At 40.7% G+C, this 14,913-nt stretch overlaps 1 protein-coding gene across 5 annotated transcripts in view; it reads right to left on the reverse strand.

Annotated features, from left to right (window-relative positions):
• Positions 1-228: 228 nt before the first annotated feature.
• ptprub (protein tyrosine phosphatase receptor type Ub) overlaps positions 229-14,913 on the reverse strand; it is a 177,018-nt gene continuing 162,333 nt past the window's right edge. For all 5 annotated transcript variants that reach the window (XM_086037770.1, XM_086037767.1, XM_086037771.1 and 2 more), the window contains 5 exons: positions 12,376-12,690; positions 9,064-9,189; positions 4,496-4,653; positions 3,066-3,201; positions 229-2,980 (listed from right to left, as the gene is read on the reverse strand). In XM_086037770.1, coding sequence (XP_085893896.1) covers positions 2,918-2,980; positions 3,066-3,201; positions 4,496-4,653; positions 9,064-9,189; positions 12,376-12,690 — 798 coding nt within the window. In that variant the 3' untranslated portion in view covers positions 229-2,917. The remainder of the gene's footprint in view (positions 2,981-3,065; positions 3,202-4,495; positions 4,654-9,063; positions 9,190-12,375; positions 12,691-14,913) is intronic.

Consider the following 14,913-nt stretch of genomic DNA (forward strand, 5'->3'; position numbering starts at 1 on the left):
CCTTTCACTGTTGGCAAAGGTGAAAATTAGGAGATTAAAAGAGAGAGATCAAATGGTGGTGCTTCAAGGAGGATGTGACTCACATCCGCAGGAGAAACCATAGGAGGGGTCAAACGCTAACAGTAGGAAGAACATCCTGTTCTTTCTTCTCCTGAATAATCAATTACAAAGCCAGTGATCTTGGATTTTTCATTGAATCTACATTTTTGACACAATGATAACACCCTCTTCTTTCCCCATCTTGTTCTTTAATTGTTCAATTTCCTTCCTCTCCATCCCGCGATGTAAATACACACTTTTCTTCACAAACACAATGCTCAGAAACACAGTAGTCATGTTATCATTGGTTCATACAGAAAACAGGTGAAATCAAACAGAACTATTATGGTAGTCAGAGCGCAGTCATCGTTAAAAGCTTTGGAATGGCAAAAGTACAGTGCACTCACATGGTGGGAGTAGCTGCTGAAAAGCACAGCGTGGTTGGGGATGGGGCGTCCTTTTTGAAATGACCTCGAAGTCAAACATGCTGCACTCAAATGGACATGGTTGTTCAAACCGCAGATTAACTAAGAAAAATGTGATTTAGAGGACATTCAACTTTATGGTTATGGAGTAGTCACAATTGGGCAGACATAGTATACTATACACAAAGTATTCACATGACAATGTACAGCTGTATATACACATTCTCTCCACCCGCCACAAAAAGTTTTCAGGCACTTGCTGCTTAAACCCAGCGATTGTGTACAGTATGTTTTGATCACTGGCTAAACAGTAGCTACCTCATTCACCTTCCATACTCATTTTGGGAGTGCAAGAAGTGCACATTATTTTTCTTCCATGCAGCTACAAAATGTTCACCCAGCTGCCATTTGTCAGCTTCTGTGGCTTTCAGGGGTCTATTAGGGCACGTCCAGGAAAAAGCTGCTCTTTATGCTGTTTCAGGAGATACGCTAGCTAGAGCATTTTAAAGGGTGTTGATGGATGATAATGGTTGGTTCACAGATAACATTTTCCTGCGTTTAGAGGAAAATATGAGGAAAACTGAGAATAATTCCCTCGCGGTGCACTCGTGTTATTATTATTATTTTTAAATGTGTTTCAAACACGTTGTACAATGCTCTATTAGCATTTGTAGAAAATTATTGGCGATGCGAATGAGGTCCAAATGTGACGTTCCAATTTTTTTTTTTTTTTTAACTGGTGACCATAAAATGCTCTATAATAAGATTTTGTATAACTGTTATTCAATATCAGTTGACCAGAGAAGCCTATTAGGGGCAGTTTGCTAGCTGTGTTAAGATAACTGTTTACTTACTTCCACACAGTGTTAGCACTTCTCAAAACAGCTTTACAATGCGGTAAATGTGAATTCACAATTTAGCTGGTTTCATTCAGTTTTTGCTTTCAGCATTGCATGTAAAATAAAATGAAAGTAAAGAGCACTACAGCAACTTCTAAAGTGCTGTACAAGTATGTACAGTATGCTAGCGCTAAAGATGCTAAATGTACATGTTGGTCAAACCAATTATAGGATTTTCTTTTCCAATTCGACCAACATTTTCTCTTTAATTGTAGTTATTTTGTCATTCTAAAGAGGAAGTCAACCCCCAAATTGCCTTTACAATAATAAGTTCTATACGTGCCTCCACTTGTCAAAACACAGCACTCCGATTAATATTGTGTTTGTGGAATATGAGTTAAGCAGTGTTTTTAGCCATCTCGGCCGAGGGGGTATTTTGCTACTTTCTGTCAACTGAAAATGACATCACAGTTGCTCAGGGCTCAGGTAGCGACTAATCACAGCTCACCTGTTTTCTGAAGCTGACCCATGATTGACTCCAACTGTGATGTAATTTTCAGTTGACGGCAAGTGGCAAAATGGCCTCCCCCTGAGATGGCTAAAAACACTGCTTAACTCATATTCCACAAACACAATATGCGTGACTAGTGGAGGCACGCATACAACATATTATTGTAAAGGCAATTTCTTTTGCATTGACTTCAGCTTCAAGCCACGATGAACAGCACATTTTGTGCCACATTTGCCAAAATGCTTCAACGGTACAACCCAATGCAGAGGCCTCACAAATGTTACCAAATAATTAAAAGTATTAAGGTATATGTCTTCAACCAACTGCTATAGTTGGTGAACACGCGTTTTCTTTCCCACTGGATATGAGATACAATCACAGAGTGAAATACATACTGAATGTAGGTACTGTATATATCAAGATAAAGCAGAAAATTAAAGTAAAGAGAATATTCAAGTCAGTCATAGGGTTTGGCACTGCAACAGTAATGAGTCCAAAGAAAAGATTATCTGTGTGGCCAACATAAGACAGCAAAACAGAAGACATGGCTCTACTGGAAAATCTCTTGGCCGGTCTGTCCAGACATGGTCTTATTGTCGGAGAATAAGGCAGGTTATGGTATGCTAGTTAATTCATGCCATAAGCATCGTGAACTGCTGTTCTGTAAATACAGAATAGCTCTTGGAGCGAAAAGAAAATATCCATGTAGAGATAATGCTGTTGTAACTCGAGAATCGTGTGCCATTCTCTTTGCGGTTGAATGAAACAATGAACCACGACCAAGGTGACCCCACTTCACAATAACATGGGTCAATTTTGTCGTTCATATTAGTTTTTTTTTTCTTCTTTTTGGGGCTACAGAAAGCCTTGGCACAACAGAGCTTAAGTAGAGAGGCAAAAGCACAACAATATTAAAAAAGGTAAAACGTCACCACAAGAAGAAAATCACAGCTGTACATTAAAGGTTAAAATTGTGAACCGCATTTGTTTTCATTCATGTTCATTTTCAGTTCTTTCAATAGCACAGGTCCAAGCAGTGACTTAGAGGAGCCTCCAGACCGCCTTAAATCAAGCACGCGGGATACTTGTTCTGCATTTAGTTGCTATCTCCCCTCAAAGCAGTCCAAGTACTCCAGAATGAGGTCATAGCAGAATCGATACTGGTCCTGAGAACAAATACAAATCATTCTTCAAGTGGCACAACATTGTGATAGGTAGAAACGCCTCAATGCATTATTTACAAACTCTCACCAGGGATTCCACCATGTTGGGTTTGCAGTTGCGCAGTGTTTTGACTGCGTAGAAGATGTCCACCATGTTCTGGTACTGGATCATCTCCAGGAGAATGTTGCAGGCACACAAGGTCCCACTGCGACCGCCTCCATTACTGGGGAGGAGAAACCACATGGAAGAAATGTCAACGTGTTTCCACAAGACAAAGCAGCTGCATCGTAACACTTATTTTATAAAAACACTTTTGCTCGATAAATAATTCTAAGAAAACATTCATCTCAAAATGTCTGTCAGGATACCTTGGAATTTATACACTGTACCACTTACAAAATAAGAGTGAATCCTCCCTTATATTGCGTTAAGTTGTGTTCTTAAATCCTAAATGGCCATTTTAGACATTAGGAGTTGATTTTTTTTTTTTTTTTTTATGGGCAAAAGCGTTTTATAAAATAAAGAAGGCAAAGTTCTCTTTTTTTTTCTGATTCCAAAAATGATCCGATACGTGACTCAAAATCCGGGACCGACCTGAACCGTGATTTATGTGATCAGTTGTACCACTAGTGAGTACCAAAGACAATCTCCTGGTACTCATATGAGTACCCCATGAAAAAAAAAAGAACAAGTCCAATTCATTAAATTTCTATCATATAGCATTACATTGCATGATCTTTTTTTCACAAAGATTCCTACTTTTCTTCACTTACTGTTGGGAGAAACCACATACTGTAGTTGTACTAGCTCATAGAGGGGTGCGAGGGTCCCTATTAAACAAAACCACTTAAGTTAGCAATCATGGATCCATTGATAAAAGGCTGACAGAAATGTCACAGCGTGATGACAAAGTACGATTTATCTGCTGACCCCCTTTAAAAGAGAATATTCGGACTGCGTGGACTGTGGACACACTAATAGAAAAATCGGAAAACGCTGTTAGGGGAAAATGGAGAAATAAGAGTGCATCCTGGCATTTCCTCAAACCTATTGCTCTGGTCATCACAAACCTAAGACAATATCAATAAAGTACTAAAGGACAATCCACTCGCACTCTCCTGAGGCAAACGCAGCGTAGGTAGCAAAAGAAGCCGGTGCAACCAATAAAAGCAATTGGAAGGTAATCAATTGTTGTCAGTGCTGTGGCAGCCTTGGATTTGCTGTAGTGAGAAGCATCACATTTTTTATTAAGTCATAATTGATTTGATCTCCATAATCGCTTTCCCGGTTGTCGCGAGTAATACTGTGTGACACAGCTGAGTGATGCGCTTTCCGGTGGTGGCGGGTGGGGATGAACGTGTGACGGGTTGGCAATGCCTCGGACGGCCCATTCGTATTCATCACGCAGTGTGGGATCAGGACAACTGGGGGGGGAGCTCACACAATGCAATGCAATGCAAAATGACAACATCGGCAATGTTGATTCTTGAGGTCCATGTCGCTGACCGATTACTCACAGGCAGTGGACCACGGTGCGGCCTTCTCCACATTCTCTTTGCCACTTGTGCACTTGAGCCAGCAGGTTGAGGAAAGCCTTCTTGGAATCGGGAACGTCCCGATATGGCGACCAGCGAAGGAATTGGAACTGACACACCACCAGCTGGCCCTCTTGCAGCTGAAGATGACAAAGTACAAGCATGAGGAGTTCATGAGGTTGAGCCAATAGGAATTGACTCGTTGACACAGACCAAATATATCAAACCAAAAGGTTCTTTCTTGCTCCACAGAAAAGATCAATTGGAATATGGTGTTTTTTTTGGGACGGGAAAGCAGCATTTTTGTGTTCATTCATTTACACGAAGCTATTCAGTTGATGTGTATGTCAAGGTTATTAAAAATTAACAAAATAACTAAAAGGAAATTTGATAACCCGTTGCAATTCTCCTGGTATTTTTACCTGAATGCCTAAAAAGAGGCACCCAAAGTAAAACTGAAGATGTACTTGAACCATTTGGAGTGTCAGCATAGTTTTGGTCTCTTTTTGAAGATAACACTTTTTTCTCCTCAACTGTCAGAATCTTTTTAAGTGCTACTGGCACTGAATTATGGAAGTTTGAATACATAAAAGAAGGCGGATTTTATGTCCGCCTAATTTTTTTTCTTTTCCAAAAATCTGCCCGGAAAATGTTGTATTAGCGTGTTGGACTAAATAACAGAACAGGATTACAGCTCAAAGGCTCCTCCAATTCCATTTCAAATTTGACAATAATACAAACGGATGTCCAGGCGAACCAAAAGTGTTCCATTTGGGTGATCCCATTGCAACCACGTTCACATACGAAGGAGAAAAGGCTGTTATTGTGGAATGCTTCAACAATCATGAGTTCTATTGAAAAGTAAGACTTGGTGCTATCATATCCTACATACAGATTTTTAAAAAACGCAAAAAAATCAAAGGCGACGCAATACGACGTGCGCTCTGACGCACAAGCCCTGATGTCGCTGCCGGCGGCTTTGAAAGTGTGTGTTACGCCATATATAACATGCCCAGGAATGCTTTGAGGTTGTTCAGTATGTAGTGAATGTCCCGCGGCCACGACGCCATCGGCCCACCTGGGGTTGTTTAAAACGGCAACGGGTTTTAAACATTTTGGTTAAGGAAAGAATAACGAAAATGCTTTCAAAAAAACCTAACTGAAACTACATCTTTTCATCTTTGCCAGTTAATATCATAAATGAGCTTTCGGGGTTCATTTTAAATCTAATTATTTTTGTATTGCTGTACAGCTGTACCCTACAGAAGAAATAAATATAATTGACTTCGTGACACAATACTTAGTGAGTTTTTAAAAAAAAATATTGCACCCAACAAATTCTTCGTATAGTAAAAAAAAAAAACTCCAACTAAAACAAAAACTAATAACTGAACTAAAAACGAATTAAAACGAAGCATTTTCAACAAAATAAAAACTAATAAACCCGCTCTAAAAAATTTATTAAAATTAACTGAATTTAAAAAAGAACAAAAGTAAAATCAAATTCTAATGACAAATCCCAAACTATTACAATCCTGGTGTATGTCTGATGTAAAAGAAGTTTACCTTCACGTAGACAAATATATTCTTTACTGGATAATGGCTGTATTGTGATATTGTCATCATCATTGTATTGCAAGTCATTCTGCAATTCCAACCCCAACAAATGAAAGGACTTCTTTTGGCTCTCATGTATTTACAGCTGCATCGGCATTTTTTATTTTTATTTTTATTTTTTTGCATCTGTCGTTTACTAGTTGTGAGCGTTCCCCAGGCTGCCTGCTGGCATTCTCAGCTGTGCTCAGTCAGCACAGTGACCCTGAGATATATGGGTCTGCAGCAGCAAGTGGCACAGCAACTGTAACCGTGTGTGTGTGTGTCTGCGTGTGTCACAGAGGAAGGTCTTTGTGTGTTCATAACCTTGCCCTCAAGACTCTCACCTAACACTTAAGGAGCAGTTGAGAACTGTAAGTCATGCAAATTGGGTTTGCAAAGACATCAATGACACAGGGAGGAATTGCTTTACAGCCCTCACACTGTGCAGTTTTTTCCCCCCTTTCTTAGGCCTTGTCTACATGTAGACGGGTTTTTTTTAACAACCATATATCCCCCCCCCCCGCCTGCGTTAGAATACACATAAAAAAAACGCATCCACACATAACCGCAGAAGTGCCTTTTCAAACGCACGCCAAGCCTCTAGGCGGCAGTAGTTAGCCAAATACTGTCCATTTGGAAGAACGTCCGTCCTTTGACGTCACTTCTACGAAACCAAAAACACGGCGCCAAACTCGTTCGGGAGAACCGACAAAAGGTCAGAATTGCTTTTTAACCTTTCACCGAGAAGCAGTGGTTGGTTGCGGACATATAAGTAAGCAAATAGCGCATCGAGAATGGCTATAACCAACGCAGTGCCGCGAGAATCCATCATGTTGACTCGCATGAAAACACAAGTCGCGCAATGACGTCAAAGCACTGTTGTCGCACGGTGACGACGTAAATCTCCGGCTATGCCCGTCCAGACGAAAACGCGGATCAGGAAATATCCGGATATATCCGCAAATCTCCACTGCGGCCCAGAGCTTTGCGTTTTCACAGAAAAAACTCCGGGGACGTATGGATGATAGGGCTAACCGCAGGCTTATATCCGGCGTTTTCAAAAACCCCGGCTACGTGTAGACAGGGCCTTATACGGTTGTCAAAGCCGCACATGCAAATGCTTACAGTGCATTTTCTTTAGCTTTTTCTTTAGCTTGTCATTTGCTTGCAAAATTCTTTGCCGGATAGTTTTGTGTGTGTGATTTGAGTCCTCCATGTCTGTCCCAAAAGCCGCCCTAACGCCTTCTTGAAGGTCTTGTGCACCGAGTGGGACACAAGTGCCAAAGCTTGAGAGGGTCAAATCAAGGGCAGATGACAGAGGAGGTGAGGATGGCAATCAAGACAGGACCTTGTGGGCACGGCATGTAGCACCGCTTGCGAAAAGGTGGCCCGGGGGACAACTTGCATGTAGATTTTCTTTTGTAATTGCTTGACAGGGAGCAGAATTCATGCATGTGTTTATGCAGATTTCATTGCATAAAACACTACCTGCATACACGCAATCAACGTAATGAAGTGTGTGAAAAAAAAGCATGAGCTAATGTATGCAAATTTTGCTTTGGTGGTAAAAGAGCAAATCCGACACATTCCCTTTAAGACAACTTTTCTTTTTTTTTTTTAATAGAGTTAACTATGGTACTGTACACATACAAAAGAATGCTGTGAGGGCTGAATGAATATCCCACGTGATGTCTTTGTTGTATGTACAGTATGTTTTGTATTGAGAAATATGCAAAGAAAATATCTAATCAAAAACAGCTAACACATTTCACAGTAATGTAAAGGCATTCTTTTCAGTAACAGACACATTACAATCTCATTCAGACGTGTTACAGATGTGGACTGGACATAAATAAAATCAATTTTACAATGCTCAGTCAGTATGTATACTTCCGCTTTTTATTAATTACATCTATCTTATTGTTTTTGCCATAACTTACTTTTTGTGCGGTCTAACATGCTAATCATTACAGCAGCACCACTGAGTGGTTTGACAGAAAAAACATGAAAGTAAGCCTTGGTGCATCAGATCAGGAAGACTAAAAGTGAAATGTCTATTAGGAACTGATGTGAAGTGGTCCTATTAAGATCCTGTCTTGAAGGCCATCAATTTATTCAATTCAAGTTTAACACATTAGCATTCAGCTGCTGTTTTAGCAAAAGTAACCCAACAGTAACACAGAAGTAGTTTGATGCATTGGAAGTCAGCAAAATCATATTGACATTAATTATTCATCCAGCCATTTTCTATACAGTATATTTGTATATAATCTACGCATTTGTACTCATCCCACCTAGGGGTGATTATCCGAGATGACTTTAAGCAAGATGAGTTTTACACCCTGAAATGGTCGCCAGTCATTCGCAGCTCACATGAATTAAAACAGCCATTTGGACACACATTCATACCAATTTAGAGCCTTCAATTAACCTACCATAAGTTTTTTAAGAGCGCGAGAGGAAGCCGGAGTACCAAGAGACAACTTACGTAATATAATAATATACCAGTATATGAGTGATGTACTTTATGATAAACTGCATTTTGAAAGTAACTAGCCAAGTACTGTTATATACTGTGAATAACCTAAGGCAAATTTGTGGGCTATATTTTAGAATTAATTCATAGAAGTTGAGAGATGCTATTGAGTAAGCACCGGAAAAGCAAAATGAGATGAAGAGGCCGTAGCTGCTGTGGAAATCCACCATCAAGTTATGCATTCAGCCTTTCAGCTGGCACGCACACAAAGTCATTGTATAGAAATTCAAATCATTCCCCTCAGACTTGAGCTTTTTATTCTTCCCAGACAAGCCTACAGTGCTTTGACTTTGAGATGACTCGCATACGGTCCACAGCTCATGCATTTATAATAAGGTTATAATAATAAGCTATCATGTGTGCGTGGAGCAACATGACAAGTGCATGTGTTTCTTTTTTAAACCCCGATGATGCTCACCCTTGTGACGTTCTTGACCCGAAAGAGGCGAGTAATGACATCTTCATCGGCTGACATGGAAAGAAACTCCACCTCCATGGGCCCATACTGCTGTAGACCAGGCTCGGGCCAGTACTGGACACATGGCTACAGGTGGGAGAAACAAGATAGTACAAGGGATCGTTTAATCACGGACACGTGAGTATTTTTTTCCGGCGGAAAGGAACTTTTTCATGTTCATCATGCGTCTACTTTAACGTACGGAAATTGTATGCAGCCGCCAGTCAGTTGAAAAGAAATACTAGCCGGTCAACTGTTCATTTATACAAATATATAATCAGGTTCAGGGTTGCCAGTTATTGTATTTAAGCATTGTAAAAATGTGGTTCTAAGTGTTCAAATGAAATGTAGAAATAACTTGAATGACTTAAAATACTCTGATTTCATAGACAGAACATGGCGCGAAAGCCATCAGACCCTGATTTTCGTATCAGCGTAAGGCTCGCTACTAATTTGCCAATTTGACAGACAGGTCTCGGCCAAGGTGGGTGTGTCAGGAAATGCGCCTGGCGGAATAACGATATGGTGGCACAAAGTTGATCCAAACCATATGCTTGCTCAACACGTGCGTAATGTAGACAGCTGGTCCAGTGTGACATATTTAATTCAGAAACATGTGAACAGCGGGCATAAAGCCTACAGAATCATTGTGTTATATTTTGTAAATCATCCCAATGGGTGGCACAGCTATGGGGTGTCGTGAGAAAAAAAATGAACGACGTGGGGGCAGCCTTCCTGTGCCCATTTCACGACAGATGTGCTTCCGCCATGTCGAAAATCTGAGCCTCATTTAAAGGGAATGAAAGGGACTGCTTTGATTGTCCATGACTGAAGTCGGCTGTGGTCACACCCACTGTGCCGCAGCTCTCCCTCTTGCAGGCCTGCGCTCATCTGAAATGATTATTAACATTGGGTCTAACCCTCCACCACGCAGAGGTAAACTAGATCCCGAGGAAGCCTGAGTGTTCGTGCTAGGGGTTAGCAGAGAAAACATCTTTTGAGTGATACTTCTTTGGGTAAAATGGGCAGTGGTTGATAAAAAACAGTAAATTTGTATATTGTCATGTCACATCGTTCATACCAAGGAATAAGTCCTGCAAATAACCAAACCAAGTCACTACTAGACACTACTTGATACATTTAAGAGTAAATTGCGACATGGTCTTCTTCATTATACATACACAGTAAGTTTTGTGAAATTTTTGTTTGATAATACCGACCGTTCTAAATTAAATTCTGTTCCTTGGCTTAAAGATTGGGAAACACCGTCCTAAAGAACTCAAGAAGTTTTCAAAGTGTGAGTTACTGAAGTGTCCATAAAGGTATAAAATACATCAATAAGAGAAATAAAGTGTGAGTGCACCCAACCAAACAGTCCTAACGGTGACCGTAAAGATGTTTTACATTCTAGGGGATGGCATAGCTTCAATAACTCATGAGACTGGCTAAAGAACTCGCATTTGTTTATCAGGCAATTACAGCTAAGATATATAAAACAGAAGCAAAATAGGGCATTAAAACAATAGACTTTCAATTGAGACCTATGACTGAGACCTGAGAGCAAGTGGGCTCTCTTCTTGTGATGTGCAGTCAAAACAAACAAATCAAGCAACAGTTAGTCCTGCGTGAACACGACCATCCACGGTTCCACTCAGCATCAAACACTGCCGGCTCCATCTAATAGTTGAGGGCACCAAAACTACTTAACCAGTGGCCAGTTATTTAATTAAATGATTCTTTTCCCATTTCCGATAAGAGACATCATGAACTCACATCAGAATATTTGAAATTTCTAATCAAAACATAAGTATCCACAGTACTTTGATACGAAGGGAAGCTAAGTAGAAATGGAAAATTGCAGGCGGCCACAATGCAGCCCACCAATTATTCATGATGTATAAGGTGTGTCAGAAAAGTGTCAAGACTGCATCACTTGTAGTTTGGATTTGAAATATATACCGTATCCTTTCTTACATCATTCAAGGCACTTTCTTGACACTCTGCGTGTGATAACACTTAAAGAATGTGGAAGGGCGTTTCTGCCGAGAAAATAATTGAAGGCAGTTCATTTGGTATATTGGGAGGAGCTGATGCATTTAAAGCCAGTCTATACTTCACATGGGTTTCAGGAGGCATGGAACAACAGGAGGTGGCCAGACACAGCAGGCTGGTGTTAATAATAGCAGAGAAGAAGAATGAGTTGGGGAGCTGTAATGTTCTTTATGAGATTGCAGCAAGAAGAGAGGCAGAGAACTCCAATCCCTCAAATTAACTCCCCAACAGCGCTCATAACAGAGTATTGTGATTAAACTTGCCAAAAAGTGGCAACAATTCTATTTTCAGGCAGGAGCCGAGAAGTGCTGCACTGCAATGAAAGAAACAAGAAGAAAAAGATTTTTTTTTTTACCAGGGAGTTGATAAAAACGAAGGAACGTACGTAGCTACTCAACATGTTGCAGTTATTGCATATCTATTTTACAGAAGCAAGTAACTGCACATGTTTTAAACATAAGAAGCCTTTCAACTGACTCATTTTGACCAAGATGAATGATTTAGCGCGTGCGGCTTCTTTTTCAGGCCTGTGATACGATGGAATATGTACTTTAAATTTGTACTGAGCCAAGTTGGATTATGCAAAGGTTGTAAGTGTTTCATTCGTAAACGCAATCTTATGGGAGAAGCACAGCGGTCTCTGTTTTCAAGGGGCTTGCGTTTCATTATCTCTTACATTTTCAAAGTACTTTTTTAACCTTTTTCATCTTGATCACGACTGTTATTTCCTTCTCTGTTGTCACAACGACATGAAACACAATTAAATTTAACAGGCAATGGTGCAGTGGAGGAGGAGGAGGAGGAGGAGGAGGAGAGAGAAGACATGCAGCATGCGCCGAGATTGAAAAAGTGGGGCGCCAACAAAAAGAAGCCTGAGATGGGGCTGGAGGGCAGTACAAGACTATTCTCCGGAGATGGAACTTGAGGAGGGGGAAGGAAAAAGTGGGCCGGGTGTTATCTAGTCGTTCCTTGAGATCAATGTGGTCAGGGATCAAAGCCAGACAAAATGGCATGAAGGAACTAATCCCAAGCACAGTAAGACACAGATGGAGTGATGGTAGAGGGTGGTGGGGAAAAAAAAAAAAAGTTCTGACTGATGTAAAAACTATGGAGAAAGTGTCACCTGGTGCGCTGTGAGTGAACGGACGCGTTCACGTTTTCATCACAAAGTTGGATGACTAAAAACAGCGACAAAAACAGCGTGCAACGCTTTGACCTCACCCAGGCGGAGTTGGACTGATTCAGTTGGTTGAGCATGACCACCGCTGTGCAGCCGTAGTCAAAGACCAGCCTCCAGAAGTCGGCCGTGGTGCCGGGCAGAGGGTGCGGGGTCACGATAAAGGCAGCTTGTTGGTGGAAGCTGTCGGCCAGAGCGGCGTTAATGTAATTGTTGCTCTCCCCCTCTGTCGTCACGAGGAAGGCCAGGGCGCGATCGGGCGGAAGAACGTCCATGCTGCGGTTCTTTTCTCGGTTTCTGGGCAACAGGGCAATGCTGCACTCTTCTACATCCAGGTGAGGAGTCACAGAGTTTAGGGTCTGTAAATGGAGATGTTCAAATGGTGAGGTATAAAGGAAATAAAATGGAAATATGGTGAACCTCCGCCTATTCAGTTTTTATTACTGTGAAACTTGCTGAAAAACTCATCTATTTGATGTTTTTGCACTCTTTCTGGAACTCCCCAACATGCCAGCACACCCAAAAGCCCTCGCTAAATACGAACTTAGTAATCGCTGTGAAAGAAATATGTTTAAGTGATACATTTCTACTGAGAGTGGAGCTACGTTTAGCCTGGTTGTCAGTGGAAGTTAGTTTTAAGAAAACAAAAATGAATCATCTGAAAGCCATCAAAAGTAGAAAATGAGACTAACTGTTTTGGGATCACAAATAAGTTTGTGATGTATGTGAAATGTAAACCATCAATATATGATAGTATATTGAGGATAATTATTGCGAGGCATCCCTTCAATGTGCAATCTGTTATTTGCAGTAGACAAACTAGACAAAACATTTACATTTAGTGAATGGTCCTGGCGGCCATGGCAATCACGTGGCAGGTTACTGTACAGTGAATAAACCCTGACGGACGCGAGACAATATAGGGGGTCAAATGGGCGGATGTGACAGACTATGATTGCTTTGCCAGATTTAGAAACCGTCAAAAAATTTGCCACAGTCACGACATTACTCTTGGAGGCGGTCTGCGGTGGAACAGGAAACATGTATAAAGTATTACCGCAACATCTCATGGTCTTTTCAAGTTTTGTCACGTGTGATGGGAATGTTTTTGTGTAATTCTCCAAACTAAATAACAACACACCAACCGAGTCTCGCCTTTTGGCTTGCCAAAGGCTCCACATCAATGAAAGAACTCACATTTGGAACAAAGCAAAAAGCAAAGAGCTTATTGGATGGCAGCAAAGCTTCTGAACAACAGTCACAGCTGGATAAGGCGGCAGCATCAATGCAAGGCATGTTTGTAATTAGTGTCACACTAGTCGCTCATGTTCCTAATCCCAAACATATATGCTTCATAATTCCTATGTAGAACATAAGGGATAAAACTGCATCAAATTAAAGGAAGTGCACGCGCTTCCCCAGTTTCACTTTGAAATGCTAAACCGGGATTCATTGCGGTTGGTGGTCTACACGAGCACTGCAGCAGGATGGGGGTGGAGGTAGGGAGAGTAGCACGTGAGAACACAGCTGCTTCTCTTCTCTCCGCATCAACATCTAATAAAACGTGCAGTGACCGTGTTGTTCCCAACCAAAGATTTGAATGCATTCACGCAGTGAAGCGCCACGATCATCATCCCGCACGATTGACACAAACACTTCCGTGGAAGCACATGTGGCGCAAACACAACAAAACAAGCTCGTTAAACTTTTTCCCGCTTCCTGTGCACATTTCAAAATGTCATAATAAAGCAGAGCAGCTGCAGTCTACACTGTCTACATCGCTTTATTGTTGTTTTAACTGAAGAACTATGCGGTTACGTATATGTTTGCAGTGCAATAGGGAGCCAAGCACAACCGACAGTCAAAGTTCACACGTGTTTTTATTGCCTCCACCAAGAACGAGTAAGTTCTCGTTGCTTTGTTGTTCATTCGCATGATTACGTAAAACACTGTGGAAAGGCGGGGAACAAAGCATCAAAATTAATTTTGGTTTGTTGTGCAAGACGGGCATTTTTTTGTTTATAATGAATAATGCATAAATCTTAATAAAACATGCAGGCATGGGCAGAAGTGTATCTGTAAAGGTGTACAATTCTGGATTAATATAAATTAGGATTGATCAGACTTTGAGGAGATTTGCGCTGACGTTGTGTTTGATAAATACACCAGAACCCTAATTCCCATTTTTTAACAACATTTGGGGGAAAAAAGTTCCTGTAAATTTGTACAAAAACATCAATTAATCATAAAAGAAGAATGCTTCATTCAGAAGCAGCAGACACATTTTTTTGTCATGTTCATGTTTGCCACACATCAGTGATAATGAGGAGTGTACTAATATTTTTTCGCTGTCCAGTGCTTAACGTTCTTTTAAACGTGAACTGCATGGAAGGTACGATATTACAATGACAATTACGATGAATGAAGTTGACCTGCCTTCAGGAAGCCTCCCTTTCCACTTCCTTAAATATTACATCTTTGGTGTTTTATTTTTAGTTTTCATACAGTTCTGTTATAGACCGGTTGACATTTTCTAAAGTGTAATTACAGTGAATGTTACTGAAAATTTTGAGTTACATTTT

The sequence above is a fragment of the Filicampus tigris genome, chromosome 8, assembly GCF_054856515.1.
Source record: "Filicampus tigris isolate MCC_2025a chromosome 8, RoL_Ftig_1.0, whole genome shotgun sequence".
Classification (NCBI taxonomy): domain Eukaryota; kingdom Metazoa; phylum Chordata; class Actinopteri; order Syngnathiformes; family Syngnathidae; genus Filicampus; species Filicampus tigris.